The 22,222-nt window shown below is 46.3% G+C and overlaps 1 protein-coding gene across 4 annotated transcripts in view; it reads left to right on the top strand.

Moving 5' to 3' along the window:
* CMTM7 (CKLF like MARVEL transmembrane domain containing 7) overlaps positions 1–22,222 on the top strand; it is a 59,836-nt gene that overhangs the window by 20,799 nt on the left and 16,815 nt on the right. For 2 of the 4 annotated variants that reach the window (XR_011426999.1, XM_023620793.2), the window contains exon 1: positions 8,403–8,508. The exons of the other annotated variants lie outside the window; for them this stretch is intronic. Coding sequence is in view for 1 of the 2 variants with exons in the window: in XM_023620793.2 (XP_023476561.1) it covers positions 8,449–8,508 (60 nt within the window). In the remaining variant the exon portion in view is untranslated. Of the gene's footprint in view, positions 1–8,402; positions 8,509–22,222 lie in introns of those variants that run through there. 4 annotated transcript variants of the gene reach the window in all.

The raw sequence follows: 22,222 nt of genomic DNA, 5'->3' as shown, positions 1-22,222 counted from the left end.
AGTGTGGGTTCTTCTGGCCGGAGAACGAATTAAATTCACATGAAACAGAATAGCAGGAGAAAATTAAACAAAGCTTTATAACATGTATACATGGGAGAGGCTCAGGCAACCTGAGCAACTCGCCAAAATGGCTGAAGCCCCCACCTTAAATATCATATCCAGCTAAAGACAAAGGGGGATGTTGGGGGTGGAGGGGGAGTCGATCATGGGAGATTACCACACAAGTACAGTAAACAAATGCAGATTTAAGTCCTTGCCTTCCCCATTGATTAAGAGTTTCTGGAGATAACGTCATCCCCCCTTCTTCCTGGTAGAGAGAGGGAGGCACCTTTACAGATAGAGATTTCCTTTACAATGTAAACGCCTCCTAACAAAGGGTAAGCAAGTTCCACTCCTCAGAGCCTCCTTCCCATCTGTAGTTTGTTAAAAGTAACCAGCCCCAAATAATCCTCATGCCAAAGAGATGTATCTTGGGGTGGCCAATTCCAGTCCCCCACACCTGCTATCCTAGTTTGCTGAAAGTTTTTTTTTTTTTAATTAAGATTATGATACATTACAACCTTGTGAGATTTCAGTTGTACAATATTGTCAGTCATGTTGTGGGTACACCACTTCACCCTTTGTGCCCTCCCCCCACCCCTCCCCTGGTAACCACCAATCAGTTCTCCTTGTCTATATGTTAACTTCCACCTATGAGTGGAGTCATATAGAGTTCGTCTTTCTCTGTCTGGCTTATTTCGCTTAACATAATACCCTCAAGGTCCATCCATGTTGATGCGAATGGAACAATTTTGTCCTTTTTTATGGCTGAGTAGTATTCCATTGTGTATATATACCACATCTTCTTTATCCAATCATCAGTTTCTGGGCATTTAGGTTGGTTCCACGTCTTGGCTATTGTAAATAATGCTGCGATGAACATAGGGGTGCATGGGACTCTTGGGATTGCTGATTTCAGGTTCTTAGGATAGATACCCAGTAGTGGGATGGCTGGGTCATAGGGTATTTCTATTTTTAACTTTTTGAGAAATCTCCATACTGTTGTTCATAGTGGCTACACTAGTTTGCATTCCCACCAACAGTGTATGAGGGTTCCTTTTTCTTCACAACCTCTCCAACATTTGTCGCTCTTGGTTTTGGATGTTTTTGCCAATCTAACGGGTGTAAGGTGATATCTTAGTGTAGTTTTTATTTGCATTTCCCTGATGATTAGTGATGATGAACATCTTTTCATGTGTCTATTGGTCATAGTTATATCTTCTTTGAAGAAATGTCTGTTCATGTCCTCTGCCCATTTTTTGATCAGGTTGTTTGTTTTTTTGTTGTTAAGCTGTATGAGTTCTTTGTATATTATGGAGATTAACCCTTTGTTGGATAAGTAGCTTGTAAATATTTTTTCCCAATTAGTGGGCTGTTTTTTCGTTTCAATCCTGTTTTCCCTTGCCTTGAAGAAGCTCTTTAGTCTGATGAAGTCCCATTTGTTTATTCTTTCTATTGTTTCCCTCATCTGAGGAGTTATAGCGTCCGAAAAGATTCTTTTGAAACTGATGTCAAAGAGTGTACTGCCTGTATTCTCTTCTAGAAGACTTACTGTTTCAGGCCTAATCTTCAGGTCTTTGATCCATTTTGAGTTTATTTTTGTGAAGGGTGAAAAAGAATGGTCAATTTTCAATCTTTTGCATGTGGCTGTCCAGTTTTCCCAGCACCATTTGTTGAAGAGACTTTCTTTTCTCCATTGTATGCCCTCAGCTCCTTTGTCAAAGATTAGCTGTCCGTAGTTGTATGGTTTTATCTCTGGGCTTTCAATTCTGTTCCATTGATCTGTGCACCTGTTTTTGTACCAGTACCATGCTGTTTTGATCACTGTAGCTTTGTAGTATGTTTTGAAATCGGGGATTGTGATGCCTCTGGCTTTGTTTTTCTTGCTCAGGATTGCTTTAGCAATTCGGGGTCTTTTGTTGCCCCATATGAATTTTAGGATTCTTTGTTCAATTTCTGTAAAGAATGTCCTTGGGATTCTGATTGGGATAGCGTTGAACCTGTAGATTGCTTTAGGTAGTATGGACATGTTAACTATGTTTATTCTTCCAATCCATGTGCATGGAATGTCTTTCCATCTCTTTATGTCGTCGTCAATTTGTTTCAAGAAAGTCTTGTAGTTTTCATTGTATAAATCTTTCACTTCCTTGGTTAAATTTATCCCTAGGTATTTTATTCTTTTCATTGCGATTGTGAATGGGATTGAGTTCTTGAGTTCTTTTTCTGTTAGTTCATTGTTAGTGTATAGAAATGCTACTGATTTATGTATGTTGATTTTATATCCTGCAACTTTGCTGTAGCTGTTGATTGTTTCTAATAGTTTTTCTGTGGATTCTTTGGGGTTTTCTATATATAAGATCATGTCGTCTGCAAGCAGGGAGGGTTTTACTTCTTCGTTGCCTATTTGGATTCCTTTTATTTCTTTCTCCTGCCAAATTGCTCTGGCCAACACCTCCAGTACTATGGTGAATAGGAGTGGTGAAAGTGGGCACCCTTGTCTTGTTCCTGTCCTCAGAGGGATGGCTTTCAGTTTTTGTCTGTTGAGTATGATGTTGGCTGTGGGTCTGTCATATATGGCCTTTATTATGTTGAGGTACTTTCCTTCTATACCCATTTTATTGAGGGTTTTTATCATAAATGGATGTTGGATCTTGTCAAATGCTTTCTCTGCATCTGTTGAGATGATCATGTGGTTTTTGTTTCTCAATTGTTAATGTAGTGTATCACATTGATGGACTTGCAGATGTTGAAGCATCCCTGTGTCCCTGGTATAAATCCCACTTGATCATGGTGTATAATCTTTTTGATGTATTGCTGTATTCGGTTTGCCAAAATTTTGTTGAGGATTTTTGCATCTATGTTCATCAGTGATATCAGCCTGTAGTTTTCCTTCTTTGTGTTGTCCTTGTCAGGTTTGGGGATGAGAGTGATATTGGCTTCATAGAATGTGTTAGGGAGTACTCCATCTTCCTCTATTTTCTGGAATAGTTTGAGAAGAATAGGTATTAAGTCTTCTTTGAATGTTTGGTAGAATTCTCCAGAGAAGCCATCTGGTCCTGGACTCTTATTTTTGGGGAGGTTTTTTATTACCATTTCTATTTCTTTACTTGTGATTGGCCTATTCAGGTTCTCCATTTCTTCCTGATTCAGTTTGGGGAGGTTGTAAGAGTCTAGGAATTTGTCCATTTCTTCTAGGTTGTTCAATTTGTTGGCATATAGTTTTTCATAGTATTCTCTTATGATCCCTTGTATTTCTTTGGTATCTGTTGTGATTTCTCCTCTCTCATTCCTAATTTTATTTATTTGAGATTTCTCTCTTCTTTTCTTGGTGAGTCTGGCTAAGGGTTTGTCAATTTTGTTAATTTTTTCGAAGAACCAACTCTTTGTTTCATTGATCCTTTCTACTGTCTTTTTTGTTTCAATATCGTTTATTTCTGCTCTTATTTTTATTATTTCCCTCCTTCTACTGACTCTGGGCTTTGTTCTTCTTTTTCTAGTTCTGTTAGGTGTCGTTTGAGGTTGCTTATGTGAGCTTTTTCTTGTTTAGTGAGGTGAACCTGTATTGCGATGACTTTCCCTCTTAGGACTGCTTGTGCTGCATCCCAAATGATTTGGTATGACGTGTTCTCATTTTCGTTCGTCTCCAGATAATATTTGATTTCTTCTTTAGCTTCTTCAATAATCCATTGTTTGTTCAGTAGCGTGTTGTTTAGTTTCCACATTTTTGCACCTTTCTCTGCTTTATTCTTGTAGTTGATTTCTAGTTTCATAGCATTATGATGAGAAAAGATGCTTGATATTATTTCAACTCTCTTGTATTTATTGATGCTTGCTTTGTTTCCCAAAGTATGGTCTATCCTTGAGAATGTTCCATGGCACTTGAGAAGAATGTGTAACCTGCTGTTTTTGGATGAAGTGTCCTATATATATCTATTAAGTCTATCTGGTCTAATTTTTCATTTAATTCTATAATTTCCTTGTTGATTTTCTGTCTGGATGTTCTATCCATTGGTGTTAATGGGGTGTTGAGGTCCCCTACTATTATTGTATTGTTGTTGATGTCTTCTTTTAGTTCTGTTAAGAGTTGCTTTACAAATTTTGGTGCTCCTGTGTTGGGTACGTATATATTTATAAGTGTTATGTCTTCTTGGTGGAGAGTCCCTTTTATCATTATATACTGTCCCTCTTTGTCTTTCTTTATCTGTTTTGCTTTGAAGTCTACTTTGTCTGATATTAGTATAGCGACACCTGCTTTCCTTTGTTCATTATTAGCTTGGAGTATTGTTCTCCATCCCTTCACTCTGAGTCTGTGTTTGTCTTTGGGGCTGAGGTGTGTTTCCTGGAGGCAGCATATTGTTGGGTCTTGTTCTTTGATCCATCCTGCCACTCTGTGTCTTTTGATTGGGGAGTTCAATCCATTTACATTTAGAGTGATTATTGAGATGTGGGGGCCTACCACTACCATTTTGTGTCTTGTTTTCCGGTTTTCTTCAGTTTCCTTTGTTTCTCGTCCCATGGTTTAATCTGTTCTGATGAAGAGCTGCTACTCTCTGTTGTTGTCCTTCTACTTATCTCCTCTGCTCTTGGTTTTGTAGCCCCTTTCCTTTTTTGGATTTTTCAGGAATGAGGGTTTTCCTGAGGATTTCCTGAAGAGGAGGTTTTGTGGCAATGAACTCCCTTAATTTTTGTTTATCTGGGAAAGTTTTTATTTCTCCATCGTATTTGAAGGATATTTTCGCTGGGTAGAGAATTCTCAGCTGCAGGTTTTTGTCCTTCAGGATTTTGAATATATCATTCCACTCTCTTCTAGCCTGTAAAGTTTCTGCTGAGAAATCTGCTGATAGCCTGATGGGGGTTCCTTTGTAGGTTAATTTCTTCTGGCTGGCTGCCCTTATTATTTTCTCCTTGTCGTTGTCTTTTGCTGTCTTCACCACTATATGCCTTGGGGTTGGTCTTCTTGCATTGATAAAGTTTGGAGATCTATTGGCTTCTGTCACATGAAGTTCCATCTCTCTCCCCAGGTTTGGGAACTTCTCAGCCATTATTTCTTTGAATAGGCTTTCTGCCCCCTTCTCCCTCTCTTCTCCCTCTGGTATCCTATAATCCTTACGCTGCATCTCCTAATTGCGTCAGATAATTCTCAGAGAGTTTCTTCATTTCTTTTTAGTCTTAGTTCTCTCTCATCCTCTGCCTGCAGCATTTCTATATTCCTATCTTCCAAATTGCTAATTCTTTCCTCCATATTATCGGCCCTACTGTTCAGTGCATCTAGATTTTTCTTAATCTCCTCTATTGTGTTCTTCATTTCCAGTATTTCTGTTTGGTTCTTCTTTATAGTATCAAACTCTTTTGTGATGTAGCTCCTGAACTCGTTGAGTTGTCTATCTGAATTCTCTTTTAACTCATTGAGTTTTTTAATGACGGCTGTTTTGAAGTCATCATCATTTAGGTTATATATTTCATTGTCTTTTGGATTGTTTTCTGTGTATTTGTCATTTTCCTTCTGTTCTGGAGATTTAATATATTTTTTCATGTTGCTTGATGGTGTAGATTTAGAGTTTAGTTACTGCTTCCGCTTGTTTCTACTGGTGTGGTGGGGGAACAGCTGTTTATACTGCACCAACCAGGAACCCTATCAGCTGTTGCTAACTGGGCCTGGGCCCCTCCTCATAGTCACAGTGATCCTGTGGGTTCCCTCTTCCGCTGTGGGGGCCGTCACAAGGGGGCTTCAGGCTGCTGGTGCCTACTGTTGCAGACCACCTAGACGTGCTCCCTCCTTAGGGTCTGCAGCGGTGTTATGGGCTTTCCCAGCGGCCAGGGGCAGGATCACTTATATTTGCAGCTCTGTCACTGTCGGCGCCCACAAAATCTCACTTGTCCACTATGGATCACAGCAGAGCTATGGGCATCTTCTGCAGTCTGTGGTTAGCTCACCTAGCTATGCTACGTTTGTCCCAGGGTCTTCCAGCCTTGTGGTTGCCAGGTGGGTGCTCTCTACTAGTGCTGTGCAGAGGCTATCGCTGAGGCTGCTGTGAGACTGTAGAGTTTCCCCCTGGGCCACGAAGCCGGGTCACTGGAACTCCACCCAGCCCCAGTCCTCTCCCCCAGGATCTCGGGGAGCCCTTTGCCCTGTCTGGGGGATAGCCGGAGACCTTGAGTTCAGTGGCAGCTGGCCGGCTGCTGCCCTGCCTGGGATTCTCCTCTTCGGGACCCTCCCGGCATTGTGGGTGCTGGGAGGGGCCTCTCTGCTATTTGCAGGTAGAGGCTATGCCTGCTGCCAGCACAGAAGCCCAGAGTTTCCCCCTGGGCTGCGGCGTTAGCCGCCAGAACTCCACCCAGCCCCAGACCGCTCCCAGGAGATCTCCAGTAGCTCTGTGCCCCAACCGGGCAATAGCTGCAGTTAGTGGGGCCAGCGGCGGCAATTGGCGGGCTGCTGCCCCGTCTGGGATTCTCTCCGGGAGCCTCCCGGCGTTGTGGATGCTGGGTGGGGCCTCTCCACTAATGGCAGAGAGAGACTTTGCCTGCTGCCCAGACGGAACTCTGGAGTTTCCCCCTGGGCCGCAGAGCCGGCTGCTGGAGCTCCACCCAGCCCCAGTCCTGTCCCAGGAGATCTCCGGTAGTCCCGAGCCCGGATCGGGCGACAGCCGCAGTCCGTGAGACCGGCGGTGGCAGCTGGCGGGCCGCCACGCCGTTTGGGATTCTCTCCAGGAGCCTCCTGGCATTGTGGATGCTGGGTGGGGCCTCTCCACTAATGGCAGGTAGGGGTTTTCCCCGCCGCCTCCTGTGTGTAACTCTGGAGCTTCCCTCTGGGCTTAGGTGTAATTGTGGGGGGCTTAGGTAGGGCTCTGGTCACCTATTTCCACCGTTGCTCCTCTGGTGTGTGCTCCCTCCTGCCCTAGGTGTGTGGCGATGTTCTGGGTGCATCCGCTGGAAGAAAGCCACTTGCAGGTACTAGGCTGTTTGGGGTCGGGGTTGGAGAGTTTTCACCTATCTCCACCTCCTCCCAGAGGGAAGTCCATCCGCCTTCCAATGTATAGCAGCGTGGGTCTCTCAGGCATCCTGAGATGCTATATGGATATCCTTTGTTAAGCGATGAATGTCCAATTAGTTGTAGATTTGAAGGGGGAGAAACAAAGAAGACTACTCATGCCGCCATCTTTGATCTCCTCTGCTGAAAGTTTTTATCATGAATGGATATTGAATTTTGTCAAATGCTTTTTCTGTATTAATTGATATGAATATTTGGTTTTCCTTCTTTGATCTGTTAATATGGTGCATACATTGATTTTCAAATGTTGAACTAGTCATGTGTTCCATGAATAAACTTTAGTTACTTGTTGTGCATTTATATATTTTTATATATTGTTGGATTAGATTTGCTAGTTTTTGTTTTTTTCCTGAGGAAGGCGCACCCTGAGCTAATGGCCGCTACCAATCTTCCTCTTTTTTTTTTTTTTTTTTTTTGCTTGGGGAAGATTAGCTCTGAGCTAACATCTGTGCCAGCCTTTCTCTACTTTTTATATGTGGGATGCCTCCTCAGCATGGCTGGTGAGTGGAGTATGTCTGCACCAGAGATCTGAACCTGAGAACCTGGGCCACTGAAATGAAGCACACGGAACTTTAACCACTCGGCCATGGGTCCAGGCCCATGAGTTGCTAATGTTTGTTGAGGGTTTCTGATAGCCTGGCAAGAGTTTATCTATAAACCTGCTAATGACCCAGCCCACTTTCAGTCCTTCCCTTTGAGACATTCACTTAACTCACTGTCTGTGTGGGTTCTTCTGAATCCTTGTGTCTTTCCGCTTCCTGTGGTTGCTGTTCTTTTTGACTTTACCTGTTTCTCACTTCTGCTCACATGTTGGAAAAGCATGAAATTAGGAAACTCAATTCAGAAACAGGATATATGAAGAAGCATTTCAGTCCGGTAGCTAGATTCACGTTGATTTGCATCACCTTACTGAAGTCCTACTGAACGCCAGGCCCCGGTTTCTGCCCTCGGGAGACAGGGGTGTCTGTGCTGTGTGTATCTGAGTGGGCCAGTTCTCAGGGAGCAGGTGCGTGAGAGGAGCCTTTGTTCAGGACCAGCCTTTTGTTCAGTCTCTTTCACGTTCCTGTCCTCCTTCCTTCCTCTGAAGCCATCCAGACCGAGACAGAGGCAGGGCTGCTGCCTGGGGACTGAAAGGCCCTCTTTGTCTTCCACGGGGCAACAAGGAGGCCTCAGGGTGACCTGCAGGCTGGGTGAGGGGAAATGGAAGGAGTGGCCGGGTTCCAGCCTTACGTACCAAGGTATTTTGAATAAATGAAGGCCAAGGGGGTGGGGAACTTTCGAAGGGAGAGCTTTCTTTTCAGCTGCCACTCAGATGACTCAAAAGTGAGCAAGCAAAGGAGAATGCAGGCCTGCCTTCTGAAATGACGTTGCTGACCCCGGGGACGCAGGTCACAGTGATCGTGCCTTTGAGCGGGGACAAGGTAGCTGGAGGAGGGAGGAGGAAAGGGCAAGGCGTCCATGCCCCAGCCCTGTGGTCCTGCCTGTCTAAGGGGGCAGCTCCCCACGGCAGGCTTTCCGCTCCCTAGGAGCGCAGGCAGCCGGAGCGCAGGCGGGAGGGGCTCTCTCGGGGGAGTTGTTCTCCAGAACTGGGCTGGAGAGCAGCAGAGGAGGACAGCACAGCCGATGGCCTGCAGGAGGGGTGAGGCCTGGCGCGTTTTTCTCTAATCGGTGGTTTCGTATGTGGAAGTGTTTGGACAGACGAAGTTGCTGCTCATTTTGAGCATATTGTCAGCAATCTCAGGAATCCGGGGCAGCCCCCTCCCTACCCAGCTCTCAGGGAGAGTTTCTTGTTGGAAACCTGCCAGCTGCACGGATCCTGGGATTGGAGGGGGGTCTGCTCCCCACATCACCATGCAGCCTGGATTCTCAGAGGCTCCCCTGGGATGTCCATGCCACCTGCTGCCCTCCTCCTGCCGTCTCCTCTGGCTGGTCTGATTCTCGTCCTCGTTACCTTGCTGGGACTGACACAGCCTCCTCCTACCAAACCTCTGAGTCTCTTCTTCCCCATCTCCAGTCCACCTGCTACTAGGATAGTTTTCTGAAAGTGTGGTTCTGTCCGTGACTCTTTTCTGCTCAGTAACCTTCACTGGCTCCCCATTGCCCGTCAGTAGCGTCTGCTTTCTCAGCCTGGAATCTCATGTCCCGCTTCTCCCTGCCAGCTTTGTTCCCATCACACCCTTCACACACATGTGGGGTTTGCCTAAAATGGACAACTCAGCTGCTCCCAGATACTCCTCGTGGTTTTCCACCCCTATGCTTTCCCTTACTGTGTTCTCTCTGCTGGAAGCCTCCATTTCCCCTTCTCTGTATATTCAAATCCTGCCTCCTGTGGAGTCCACAGAAGGGCTGTATCTGCTCCTCACAGAGGACGTGCCTGACCTCCTCCCTCCTCTGAGCATCCTTCCTCACAAATTGTACCTCCCTGACAGCATTTATCCCATTTTCTTTTTCTTTCTTTCTTTTTTTTTTTTTGGTGAGGAAGATTGCCCCTGAGCTCTGCCAACTTCCTCTATTTTGTATGTGGGATGCCACCAAAGCAAGGCTTAATAAGTGGTCTGTAGGTCTGCGCCAGAATCCAAATATGTGAACTTAACCACTATGCCACTGGGCCAGCTCCCCTGTTTTCTTTTAAGGCACTTGTGTCTGGGTCTGAAGCTCCTCACCCTTTAGGTCAGGGCCTTTGTCTAAGCTGTCCTTATATTGTGCTCATCTCCTGGTGACAACTCCCTGCACTTGGAAGGATTGCTGTTTAGGTGCTACTCTGTACCAGGAGTTTCTCAAACATCCCATCGACTCTTCCCGACAAACCTCTCAAAGGAGTTTTTTTTTTTTTTTTTTTGAGGAAGACTAGCTCTGAGCTAACTGCTGCCAATCCTCCTCTTTTTGCTGAGGAAGATTGGCCCTGAGCTAACATCCATGCCCATCTTCCTCTACTTTATATGTGGGACGCCTACCACAGCATGGCCTGCCAAGCAGTGCCATGTCTGCATCAAACTGGCGAACCCTGGGCCACCAAAGCGGAACGTGCGAACTTAACCGCTGTGCCACCGGGCTGGCCCCCTCAAAGGAGTTTTAATACCTCATTTTTGTTGAGTATGTACTAGAGCACTACCAGGCTGTTCTAAATGTTTTGCCTGACTTAGCTCATTTAATCCTCATATCAACTCTGTGTGATAGGTTTTTTATCCCCATTTTAAAGACGAGGAAACTGAGGCCCAGGCAGTGAACTGGCCCACTAGTACAGTTGTTCACTGATACCAAAATCCTTAGACACCGGAGTTCCTCCATCCCTGTGGGTCCTGCGTCTGCGGATTCTACCAACCGTGGATTGACAATACTCGTATACTGTAGTATGTTCAACCTGTGGTTGGTTGAATGTGCAGATGCAGAACTGGCAGATACGGAGGGCTGATGTAACAGTGTTTGCTAAACCACTGTTTGACCTGTGGGGATTCTAGCCATGCTGTGTTGCTTCCGATCAACTCTGCTTACTCTGATCGGAGGCCAGCCTTTGGCCAACACTCAGACTTCTTCTCCACTCCTCACTGGGTACCACATGATGATCATACATCCTTAACAACTGTGGTTTTCCATCAGTGACACATGCTTACAATCCCTTAATGATTCTTGTGTACTTGTTTTGTCATTTTTTTATCCCAGACTAATTTCTTCTTCCCCAGGCTGGCACTCTTGGCGTTAGGCTGCCTGGGGTTTTAATCAAAGCATCCCACACCCATGTTCTCGGATTCAACAGGCGCTTACTTCTGGCACATGCCCAGGGCTGGATGCCAGGCCTCCTGCTGAGACAGGCCCCACAGCTTCTCCAAATATTTACTTCCCCAGGACAGTGGCCAAAGTACTGAGCAGCATGACTATTTCTCCTGCATCGAAGTTTCCTTAGGAGTGTCTTTGGCAAAGTGGAAACAGTGTAGCCTTGGATCCCTAGTGCTAAGCACAGGGCTGGGAACATGGTTGGTACTCAATAATCACTGAATAAATAAGTTTGTTTTTTCTTTCTGCTTTAAAACTAGAGTTGCCTGACTGGGAAACGAGGGAAATTCTGAAGACAGATGTATCAGGTAGCTTTCGCTGTGTGACAAATAGTGATAAAACCTTGGTGGCATACAGGAGTAAGTGTTTAGTGTGCACGTGACTGAGGTCAGCTGGGGTTGGCTCTGCTCGTCATGAACTAGGCGTGCTTCCATGTTTGGGGGTTGGCTGCTGTCATCTGATCTGGGCTGGGTTCACCTGGGATAACAAGTCGCTCTGCACTGTCCACATGTCTCTCATCCTGCTGGGACCAGCAGGCTATTAGTTGGAGTAGAGAAAAGTGGTGGGAGGGTTGTGTTGTCACAAGGCACGCATTGGGCGGCATGAGCTCACCAAACTTAAAAGAACCTGCCTGTGCTACAGCTCTGTGGACAGAGTTGTCGCATTTGACTTACAGAAAATCACTATATAGATACGTTCGGTAGTAGGGTCTTCTTTTCAATGACGTCTTACCAGGAAGCATAAGTAAATGATTCTTACAAGCTGAGCTGCTCCGGGGTGGGGGCCGAGAGGATGCGGAGGCAGAAGTCCCTTGTCCTCCTCCTCCTCCCTCTTGGATTCCATGGCTACTGGGAAGCCGAAACCAAAAACTCTCAAAAGTTGCCTCTGGCTATCATTTTTCATTTACCTAAAGCGAGCTTGGAGCCTCCAGGCCCAGCAGTTTTAGCCCCGTCAGAGCCTCTAGTCTGCGGATGATTCAGGATGAGCATCCACTCAGTGACGTGGGACAGAAGTGGGGTTTATCAAGCCCTTCTCAAGTCATCCCACCACGGCGGTTTCGTTGTTTATTTAGCGACAAGACTCTCAGAGGTGACAGCTGCCTTTCGGCTGAGCCTGCCCTAAGAGCGTTTCTGCTGAGGGGACTTGTTTCGGCCAGAGTTCCAGGTGCAGGTCACAGATGTTGTCTCTCTCTCACCTGGCCCATCCCTGCCCTCTGGACGGATCTCGACTTCCCTGTGCACAGAATCAAAACCTGAAACCCAGAATAGTTCATATGCCACTTTCAAAACAGGCCAAGCGTGACCTTTTCTGTTTGAGTGCCTGCTCCAGCTGCTATGGTTGCCTATCAAATTACCTCAGAATTTCGTGGTGTACAGTGATCACTTGTTCTCACAATTGTGAGTGAGGAATTTGGGCAGGGCACAGAGCGCTTGTCTTTTCTCCGTAAGGACTGGGCCTCAGCTGGGAAGACTTGAAAGCTGGGGCTGGACTGAACTGAAGGCTCACTTTCTCACATGTCGCAGTTGATGTTGGCTGGTGACCAGGGCCCTTAGCTGCGGCTGTTGGCCGGACACCTACATGTGGCCTCTCCAAGTGGTCTGAGCTTCCTCATAGCATGGTGGGAGGGTTCCCAGGGTGAGTGTCGTGAAACAGAGGGCCAGAAGGAGGTTGCACCGAGGTCTATGACCCGGCCTTGGGGGTCATGCAGTGTCATTTTCCACCACATTCTGGGTGACCCCCAAGGCTGCCAGGTTCAAGGGGAGGGGAAATAGACTCTGCTTCTTGACGGGGAACAGCAAGGTCTTGGAAGAGCCTGTGAGACTGGAAATGGTACTGTGGCCATTTTTGGAAAAAATGGTCAGTGACAGTGCACTGGTAGGGCGTTGGGAGTTCTTTTTATACCTCCACCGAGGGAATCAGAATATCTGTGCTCTTTACCTGCCCCCAGACCCCCCCAGATCGTTGAGTCCTCAGGGGAAGCTTTAGGGCGTAGCTGATGAATCCATCTGCCCAGTCTCACAGCTTGGGGAAAACATAGAAGAGCCAGGAAGCAGTGGGCTGCGGTTAAGAACCACATTCTGGAGCCAGATGGAAAAGACCGAATCCCATCTCTGCGCCCACAGCCCTCTGGGCTGGAGCAGGTGCCTCTGCCATGTCTCAGCTTCCTCATCTGTAGAATGGGGCTAACAACAGTACTTACCCACCAAGGGTGGTTGTAATTGACTAATGGTATGCCTGGCACATATGATGTGCCTAATGAAAATAGCCATTCCTGAAAATAATTATCATTATCAGTGTTATTTCAGCACCTTCTAAAAAAGCTCATGTCCAAGCACTAGCTGTAGGCCTGGCCCCTGCTCCCACCCGTCCTAGAGAAGATTCCTAGGCAGTCACACTCTTCTCTTTTGTTAATCAGGGGACCTCTGAGAAACACCAGCTCCTACTCCTGGTAAGACCCTGGCTGCACGCCTGGGACTTATCCATCTGCTTTTATCTGGTTCTCTAGGTCTCAAAATCTTTAAAAAAGAGCATTTAATATATTTTCTATGGTTTCTTCATTTCTAAATTAATATGCTGTGTTTCCTCAATTCTAAGATCCTACTGACTGTAAGACTCACCACTGATTTTATAACCGAGGGTGGGGGCTCAGAGGGGGGATAAGGAGCACTAATCTGTTGTAAATTACATTCCAATCTCAACAACATCACAGCTGGGCGGGGGTCGGGTGGTGCCCGGGGCCGGCCCTGTGGCCCAGTGGTTGAGTTCATGCGCTCTGCTTCAGTGGCCCCCACGTTCACCAGTTTGGATCCTGGGTGCAGACCTACACACCACTCACCAAGCCTCGCTGTGGTGGCGTCCCACGTAGAAGAACTAGAATGACCTGCGACTAGGATATACAACTATGTACTGGGGCTTTGGGGAGAAAAACAGAAATGTGTGTGAGGAAGTACAAATTAGAATTAAGGAAACACATTATGTTCATTAGAGTTTAGAAATATAGAAAAACACAAATGGGAAAATAGAACTCATGATTAAGTTGAGCGTATAATTTAACAGACACTTTTGAGAGCGAGGGAGATGCCAATTGCCTGGCTGATCTGAAGCATCAACTGGGATTATCTCGAACAAGCTAGAATATCTGCTCGCTTAACCTAAAACCCTGAGTCACAACGAGGGTTGACCACCGTTAACATGCCAGGGACGTGGCTTCCATGGCTTCTCTTGGCATAGAAGTGGGTATATTTCCATATTGTGAATCTTTCTTGGGACCTTTGTTATATTTATTACTATGTTGTGAATATCTTCTCGTGTGATTGAAGCAAGATTGTTTAAAGCTATGTTTTCCATAATTACGAAAGGAATAATATTTTCAATCCAGACATTTAAAAAATATGAAAAAAGCTCAAAGGGGAAAAAAGTCACCCATAATGCCATCACCCCGAAATATTCCCACTTAACCTTTTGTCTCTGGTAGTTTCCTTTAAATGCATGGTTTATAGTTTTATTAGGGTGGTGGATTGTGGGAGGAGTTACAGCTTTGTGCCTGATTTTTTTTCTTAGCTAAGCGAACATTTTTATTAATGGCTACATAGTATTTTGTCATGAGGATAAGCCATAATTTATTTAATCAACATGCACTAGTGGATATTTAGGTTTTTGCTTGTTTTTCCACTTTTATGACACTCTATGATGACTATTCTTGTAACTAAATCTCAGCTTATTTCCTGGAGTGTTTCAACAGGGTAATTTACTAGAGATGACGTTCTTGGGTCAAAGGAGATGGCATTTCTTTTAGATATTTGATAATTTGAATTTAAGTCCAGAGATGCCTTCCAGACCCAAGCTCAACCATCAATCCTCAACTATGCATTAGTTTGCTGTTAATATTATTTCACTGATTATTACATACTTATTTTGGGTCAGTCACAGTGCTGTGCAAGTGTTAACTGATTTTATCCTCATAACATCCTTAGGGTATACTATCATCTCTATTATCTGGATGAGGACACTGAAACATGGACACTGAAACATGGAAAAGCATTTATGCTCATAACATCCTTAGGGTATACCATCATCTCTATTATCTGGATGAGGACACTGAAACATGGAAAAGCAGAGCCACACAGCTAGAAAGTGGCACTGGCCCTTGACCTGAGGCAGTTGCACCGAAGTCAAGCTGCCTGTTGGAAAGAAAATCGGATTTACGTAGAAAAGAACTGACGGCTGGAGCATCTGCTCCCTGGCCAATATCTGTGGAAGGTCACCAACCTCTCTGGACCATATGAACAGCCATTCCTAGAAGTCTAATACTGAATCCAGTATTAGGGGCAAAGGTCTGGTCCATCTGAACAGGGCAAGCCCCTGCTGAGTTCTTTCACTGAGTGGTTGCTTTGTGAGATCCAAAGAGGCCCAGACCCAGTCTGGATCTACAAGGAAGTTTCATCCCCTGAGGGGCATGAGACTGGAAGGGGATACATGGCAGATGCTAGAAAAGGGGTGGGGGTGAAGTGCTGGAGGAGGGAGAAGCCCCTTCAGTCTGGAGTACAGAAGGGTAGGGAATGCTTCGTGGACAATCTAGACCTGTATAATGTGGTAGCCACTAGCCACATGTGGTTATTGAAATTTAAATTAAGAATTCAGTTGCTCAGTCACACCAGCCACATTTCAAGTGCTCAGTGCCCACATGTGGCCATTGGATACCATGTTGTGCAGCACAGGTAGAGAACATTTCCATCATCACAGAAAGTTCTGTTGGACGTTGCTGGTCAGGAAGCAGGAGTTTGACAGAGGGAATGGAAGTAAAGGATGGAGAACGGCCAGTGGTCTACTTCAATTTGGACATGGGTTGTGAATGGGAAAGTAAGGTAAATATTTGAAGGGGAGCTTGGAGTCATGCCTTAGCATGACCTGCAAGCCTCATTGTAAATATGGACCTTATATTAGACGTCTATAGTGTTGAAATAGGTAAGTCATGGTGCGAAGGAGTCCTCATCAGATCATGAGTCTCTTAAGTGTCTGTCATGCCTCTGGCCTCATCTTCTGAGGAAGCTGCCTGTGTGTGGCATCACCTACCCTGGATCAAACTGGCTGAAGCAGAGACTACATCATCACCAGGACAGCAGGGAGGTCCAAGGTCTGTGAGGCGGCCTGGTTCCGTGAGGTGGCTCTAGTTAATAGGGTGCTCCCTGTAGAGAGAGTGACATGAGAGGGGCTCAATCCTGGAACATGTGGCAGGGACTCGAGAGAAGGATGCCCACTTGTGGGCTGTGCCCTGGGTGGTGAAGAACGCCCACCAGCTCTCCCCAAAGCCTTGCTTGAGAGGGCTGAGGTGGCTCCCTGTGCTCGTTACAGCAAACCCCATCACCTGAGGTGACCTGAGTGGGTGGCCTGCTCCCTGCAGCCTCAGAGTCCAGCCGCCCTGGAGCACCTGCCTTGCCTCGAGTTTTCCGTTCATTTCCTCACCTCAGTGCCAACCAGGCAAAGGTGCCTCATAGCGGAGAAGCAAAAATAAATAAGTAAACGAGTTCAGATGAGCTGTCAGGAAGGGGTTTAAGTGGCTGTTTAGCCTCCAGAGAGCAGGAAGTCAAGGGTGTCTGTGAGATTCACGCAGAGGAAAGGTTTAAAAAGGAGTTAAGCTGAGGGGTTGTGGGGCAGCTAACCGGTTAGGGTTAAACTGACGGGGGTTCAACTGGAAGGAATCAGTCTCAGTACAAGACTTTCCACTCCTTTGTCTGCTCACAAAGGATCTTTGTTTGGCTTGTAAAATTATACCAGGCATTTCCAGACATCTCAGGGTCTTAGACACGCTTTCCACTCCCCCCTGCCAAGTTAACGAAAGCAGCTTGGGTGTTTTTCCAGTCAATACTGGAAAAACATTGCTCCAGAATTTTCCCTCTACTCTTTGCAGAGAGTCAGACAAGTTGTGTGCAGCCCACCTTGCACCGAGAATTGTAGAAAGCTGCGGGCAACAGCTGTCCACCTGTGGCCCACCTGTGGCCCCGTTCAGACCCTGATGTGCTTGATCATGTCAGACACGCTCCCCACAAGTCCCTGCACCAGTGTCTGCACTGTGACTTTCCTCAGGGCCAACCTACTCGCTGGGTCTGGCTGCGGTCGGGGTGTGAGCTCTTGCACTTTCACTCCATTTATTGGAAGGAACCAAAAATCTTGTCTGCTCTTGAATGAAGCCCTGTGGCATCTCACTGCCTGAATTGCTTATTAAATGGGATTGTTACTTCATAGTCTTTAAAATAAAAATAACAGTTTCCTAACTTCCACTTGTGCCTTTGTGGTAAGAGCAATGTCTGCAAATCTCAATGCATTTTTCCCTCCTCTCTCCCCTCTTAGTTATTAGTTCTTTCTCTGAGCTTATTGGGCATTGTATTTTTAACTTTTTTATTACGGAAAACTTCAAAACTATAGAAAAAGTAGGGAGAATAGCACGATGAAGCCTTCTGTGCCCCTCACCTGGTTGCAACAGTCACCAATTCCTGGCCAGTCCTTGTTGAGCTATATCCCCCACCCACTTAATGCCCCCATATTTTCTAAACAGCTTAATTGAGGTATAATGTACATACCATAAAAGCTACTAGTTTTAAGTATGCAATTCAATGATTTTTAGTAAATTGACAACAGTTGGGCAGCCATCACCATAATTCAATTTTAGGACATTTCCATCTCCCGCCAAAGATCCCTCGTGCCTATTTGCTCCCATATTATTGTGAAGCGAATCCTGTACCGTGTTTTATCTCATCCATAAATATTTCAGTGTGTGTCTGAATTGCTGGGCATTCTATTTGCTTGTCACGGCGGCACCTGCTCAGGCAGCCCCTCGTCTGCTTGTGCCTAGAAGCCAGCCCCTGCATTCAGTGCTGCCTCCCTACCAGCCCTAGAGAGCCTGAGGGAAATGATTACAGGAAAGAGGCTGCACTCAGCCTGCAGGCCGTTTTACACTGGGCTGCTGTTGAAAATGTAGTTTAAGCCCAAATTCAGGTCTACGTATATTATTGAAGGCCTAGTCTGTGTTGGGCTCCAGGGATGCAGCAGGGAATTCCCTGTGCTCCCTGCCCATGGACCCAGATGTAAATTGGGTCCACAATTAAGAATGCAGTGGTGGGGCCGGCCCAGTGGTGCAGCGGTTAAGTTAGCACATTCCGCTTCAGCGGCCCGGGGTTCGCCGGTTCGGATCCCAGGTGCAGACATGGCACCACTTGGCAAGCCATGCTGTGGTAGGCATCCCATATTAAAGCAGAGGAAGATGGGCATGGATGTTAGCTCAGGGCCAGTCTTCCTCCTCAAAAAGAGGAGTATTGGCAGCAGATATTAGCTCAGGGCTAATCTTCCTCAAAAAAAAAAAAAAAATGCAGTGGGCAGAGGCAGCCTCGGCTGGGATGAGAGCTTAACCCCTTGCTTCTAGGTTAAAAGCCCCTACTTGTTTCAGGATGGACAAGAGAAGAGTGACGTACTGGTCTTGTCCTGTGTGTTAGAGGTGGGACCTCTCCAGGGTGGTGGTTTTATCTTCCTCTACTCACCCGTCTCTCCCCTCTAGACACCAGGCAGGAGGGCGCAGGAATGTGGCCCAGTGCAGTGCCCGGAACATAGAAGGCCCTCAGGAAGTAGATATAAAATTGCCTTCATTCATTTATTCAACAAACATCTATGGAGAACCCATATACCATTCAGGGTTCCTGACACTGAGGAAACAACAAAAAATAAACAGGTAAAAGATAAACAGCCTACTGGGTAATGATAGGGCTCTGGAACAGAATAATTGAATAAGTGGCATCTACAAATGATAAAATACTTGTCTTTTTAGAAAGCAGAGTATAAAACTATGTATACAGTATGAGTCAATCCTTGAAAAGGAAAAATGATAATGTACATATGTGCTTAAAACATACATATGTGGAGAGCCAGCCTTGATGGCCTAGTGGTTAAAGTTTGGTGTGCTCCGCTTTGGCAGCCTGGGGTTTTGCCGGTTCAAATCCTGGCTGTGGACATGGCACCACTCATCAGGCCATGCTGAGGCGGCGTCCCACATAGCACAACCAGAGGCACTCACAACTAGAATATACAGCTACGTCCTGGGGGGCTTTGGGGAGAAGAAGGAGGGAAAAAAAAAAAGAATATTGGCAACAGATGTTAGCTCAGGTGCCAATCTTTGGGGAAAAAAACAAATCCAACTGTAGAACGCTTAGCCCCGTGTGTGGATATGGGACGTGCTCAGAAACAGTAGCAGCATCATTTATGGAGCATGAAGACAAGGAGGGCAAATGCGACATCAGAAACTGTACAGAGAAAACATGGCAGAAAGGAAGTCCATGTGTGAAATTAAGAGGCGGCTGTGAGGACTGCCCTGACCCACCAGCCAAGCCCTTGCGGCCTTTTCTTGGACACCGTCCTCTTCATCCCGTTTTTCTCCCCGACAAGCTCCATGGGTTTGTCCCTTCTCCCATGGTGCCACCATTTCAGCTGATCTCATTGAAGGCCAGCTGCTGAGCGGATACAATTCAGATTTCTCCTGAGCAAACTTTGGGAAAGTTCCTTAATGTAAAGAAACCTTTGAGGAAGAAAGAGGTGGGGCTATGCCTCCTCTCCATGGAGGCTTAACGGGCTCAGGTCCGGTTCTCTGTAGCCCCTCCTGTTCCCACCTTCTCGCACACCCCTGCGGGACTCTTCCTCATTGCTGACTTGAGGCACACCAACCCTGGGTGGGTTGGGTGCGAGCTCAAGCCACTGAGGCATGGCGGCCCGTCCCTCTGGAATACACTCCCTCCTCACAGAGTCTCGGGGGTCAGGTAGACCTGGATTTGCTTCCTGGTTCCACCACCTACCATCTCTGTGACCTTCCTTGGGCAAGTGACCCACCTGTGGTCCTTACCTTCCTCAGATCTGTGAATGGGGCACAGTGCCACCAGTCACAGCCCTGTCCTCCAGGGGTCTCCTCCAAGAGGTGAATGCCCACGGCCCTATCCTCCAGGGGTCTCCTCCCACAGGTGACTGCTCACGGCCCTGCCCTCCAGGGGTCTCCTCCAGGAGGTGACTGCCCATGGCCCTGCCCTCCAGGGGTCTCCTCCAAGAGGTGACTGCCCACGGCCCTATCCTCCAGGGGTCTCCTCCAAGAGGTGACTGCCCATGGCCCTGCCCTCCAGGGGTCTGCTCAGGGAGGTGACTCTCCAAGCCCGTCCTTTCACTTCCATATCTACACACATAGCAGTATGTCCTCCTCTAGTAAAGGCAGGTGTGAGAGGCAGAGGATGCTGTTTTTGTGTCCTTAAAGTTGCCAGTCATTACAGAGAGCAGGAAATTGAATCAGATACTAAAAGAGAAACAAGCTAGAGAAACAATTACTTCAAACAAAAATTTGTGATTTCAGTTTGATTCAAGATAAGCACCAAACCACCAAGTTTGCTACATACTAAATTTCAATGGTACTTGTCATCCTTTGGATACAGCGACATTTTTGACAAGTTGAGCTTTCTATCCCTGTCTTCCTAAATGTGATCTGATGACCTCTGCCAGTGGAGAGCAGTGGTGACGTGGATGACATGAGGGTCGCACAGGTTGTCCTTCCAGGCTACGTCTGCTGTGGAAAATTGGTTAGGGACAAGTGGAGCATGGCCGGCCTGAATAACAAGCAGACAATGTTCCATCACGATCTAAGAATCTGGAAACCCTTCTTATATCGCTCTCACACCCTGACGCTCTGCCTCCAGAGCCTGAATTGCCAGACCTCCTGGGGCAGTTAATGAGGGCACTTGGCCAACTTTGAAAGGTGTTTGGAGGATAAACTCAAGTCATTCATCTTTTCTACATGCCAGGCATTGTTGTACTAGGTCTCTAACTGATGTTCAGTGACAAAGCATGACCCTCAAAGCACTTGAGGCCGATAAGGGAGGGAGACGTGCTTTTTTAATGTAATAGAGTGTCGTGGAGCTGTCACAGAGAGTGGCGGGATGACCCCAGAACCATTCCTTCACCCAGCGTTGAGCTGAGTACCTAGTGTGTGCAGGGCACTCTGCTGGCAGCAGAGAGATACAAGTGAAACCAACGAGGTCCCTATAGTAGTTAGGGGAAGGGTAGTAAACAAGTTAACCAAGAAGTAGCTAGAGACCAAATCGCAAAGGCTCCGGGAGAGGGAATCCCGGGACCTCCTGAGGGGCTGGTGTCAGGAACTCGGGGAGCCCAGTGCCCAGAGACACAGAGGTAGCTGGGACCAGAACCTGCAGCCCCTTTGGGCCTCCTTAAAGGATGTGTACCTCATTCAAGAGTATGGGAAACTGTTGAAGGGTTTTAAGGAGTTTTAACGTTTAGTGATTGTTCTGTAGACAGTGGATTGGAAATGAGCAGATTAAAGCTTGTGTTAAAGACAGCATTTCAAACCAGTGAGGAAGGCATGTGCTATTCAATAAATAATGTTTGTACAATCGATTAACTATTTAGATAAAATTAGAACCCTACTGTGTGCCCTCACTCATGCCGTCTACAGAAAAAAATCCCAAGTGCTTAAAGAGGTGAAAATTTATATATATACACATGTATATAGACAATTCTTTTGTGGCCGGCCCCGTGGCCGAGTGGTTAAGTTCGTGTGCTCTGCTTCGGCGGCCCAGGGTTTCACCAGTTCGAATCCTGGGCACAGACATGGCACCACTCATCAGGCCATGCTGAGGCAGCGTCCCACATGCCACAACTAGAAGCACCCACAACTAAAAATACACAACCATGTACCAGGGGCTTTGGGGAGAAAAACGAAAAAAATTAAATCTTAAAAAATAAATAAACATTTCTTTTTAATGCAGAATACTATTTTATAATCTTCGAGTGGAGAATAAGGTGCAAAACCAAGAAGCTATAAAAAATGATGCATAACGGGCCGGCCCCGTGGCCGAGTGGTTAAGTTTACGCACTCCGCTTTGATGTCCCAGGGTTTCGCCGGTTCGAATCCTGGGTGCGGACATGGCACCACCCATCAGGCCATGTTGAGGTGGCGTCCCACGTGCCACAACTAGAAGGACCCACAACTAAAATATACAACTATGTACTGGGGGGATTTGGGGAGAAAAAGCAGAAAAAAAAAGATTGGCCACAGTTGTTAGCTCAGGTGCCAATCTTAAAAAAAAATGATGCATAGATTTGACTGCATAAAAAATTTAAGCTCTGGTAAAACAAAAGACTAAAAATAAAGGCAAATGAGAGATTGAGAGAATGTATTTTCAATATCTATAACAGACAACAGGTTAATATTCAGAATATAAAGTGTTCCTCGAATCCATAATAAAAATACAAACAATGGAAAAATAGGCCAAGAACGGAAACATGCAATAATTAATAAATAAGTGAGAAGATATTCGACCCGCTAGT

The sequence above is a fragment of the Equus caballus genome, chromosome 16 (assembly GCF_041296265.1).
Source record: "Equus caballus isolate H_3958 breed thoroughbred chromosome 16, TB-T2T, whole genome shotgun sequence".
Lineage (NCBI taxonomy): Eukaryota > Metazoa > Chordata > Mammalia > Perissodactyla > Equidae > Equus > Equus caballus.
This window is presented reverse-complemented; position numbering and strand designations above follow the sequence as displayed.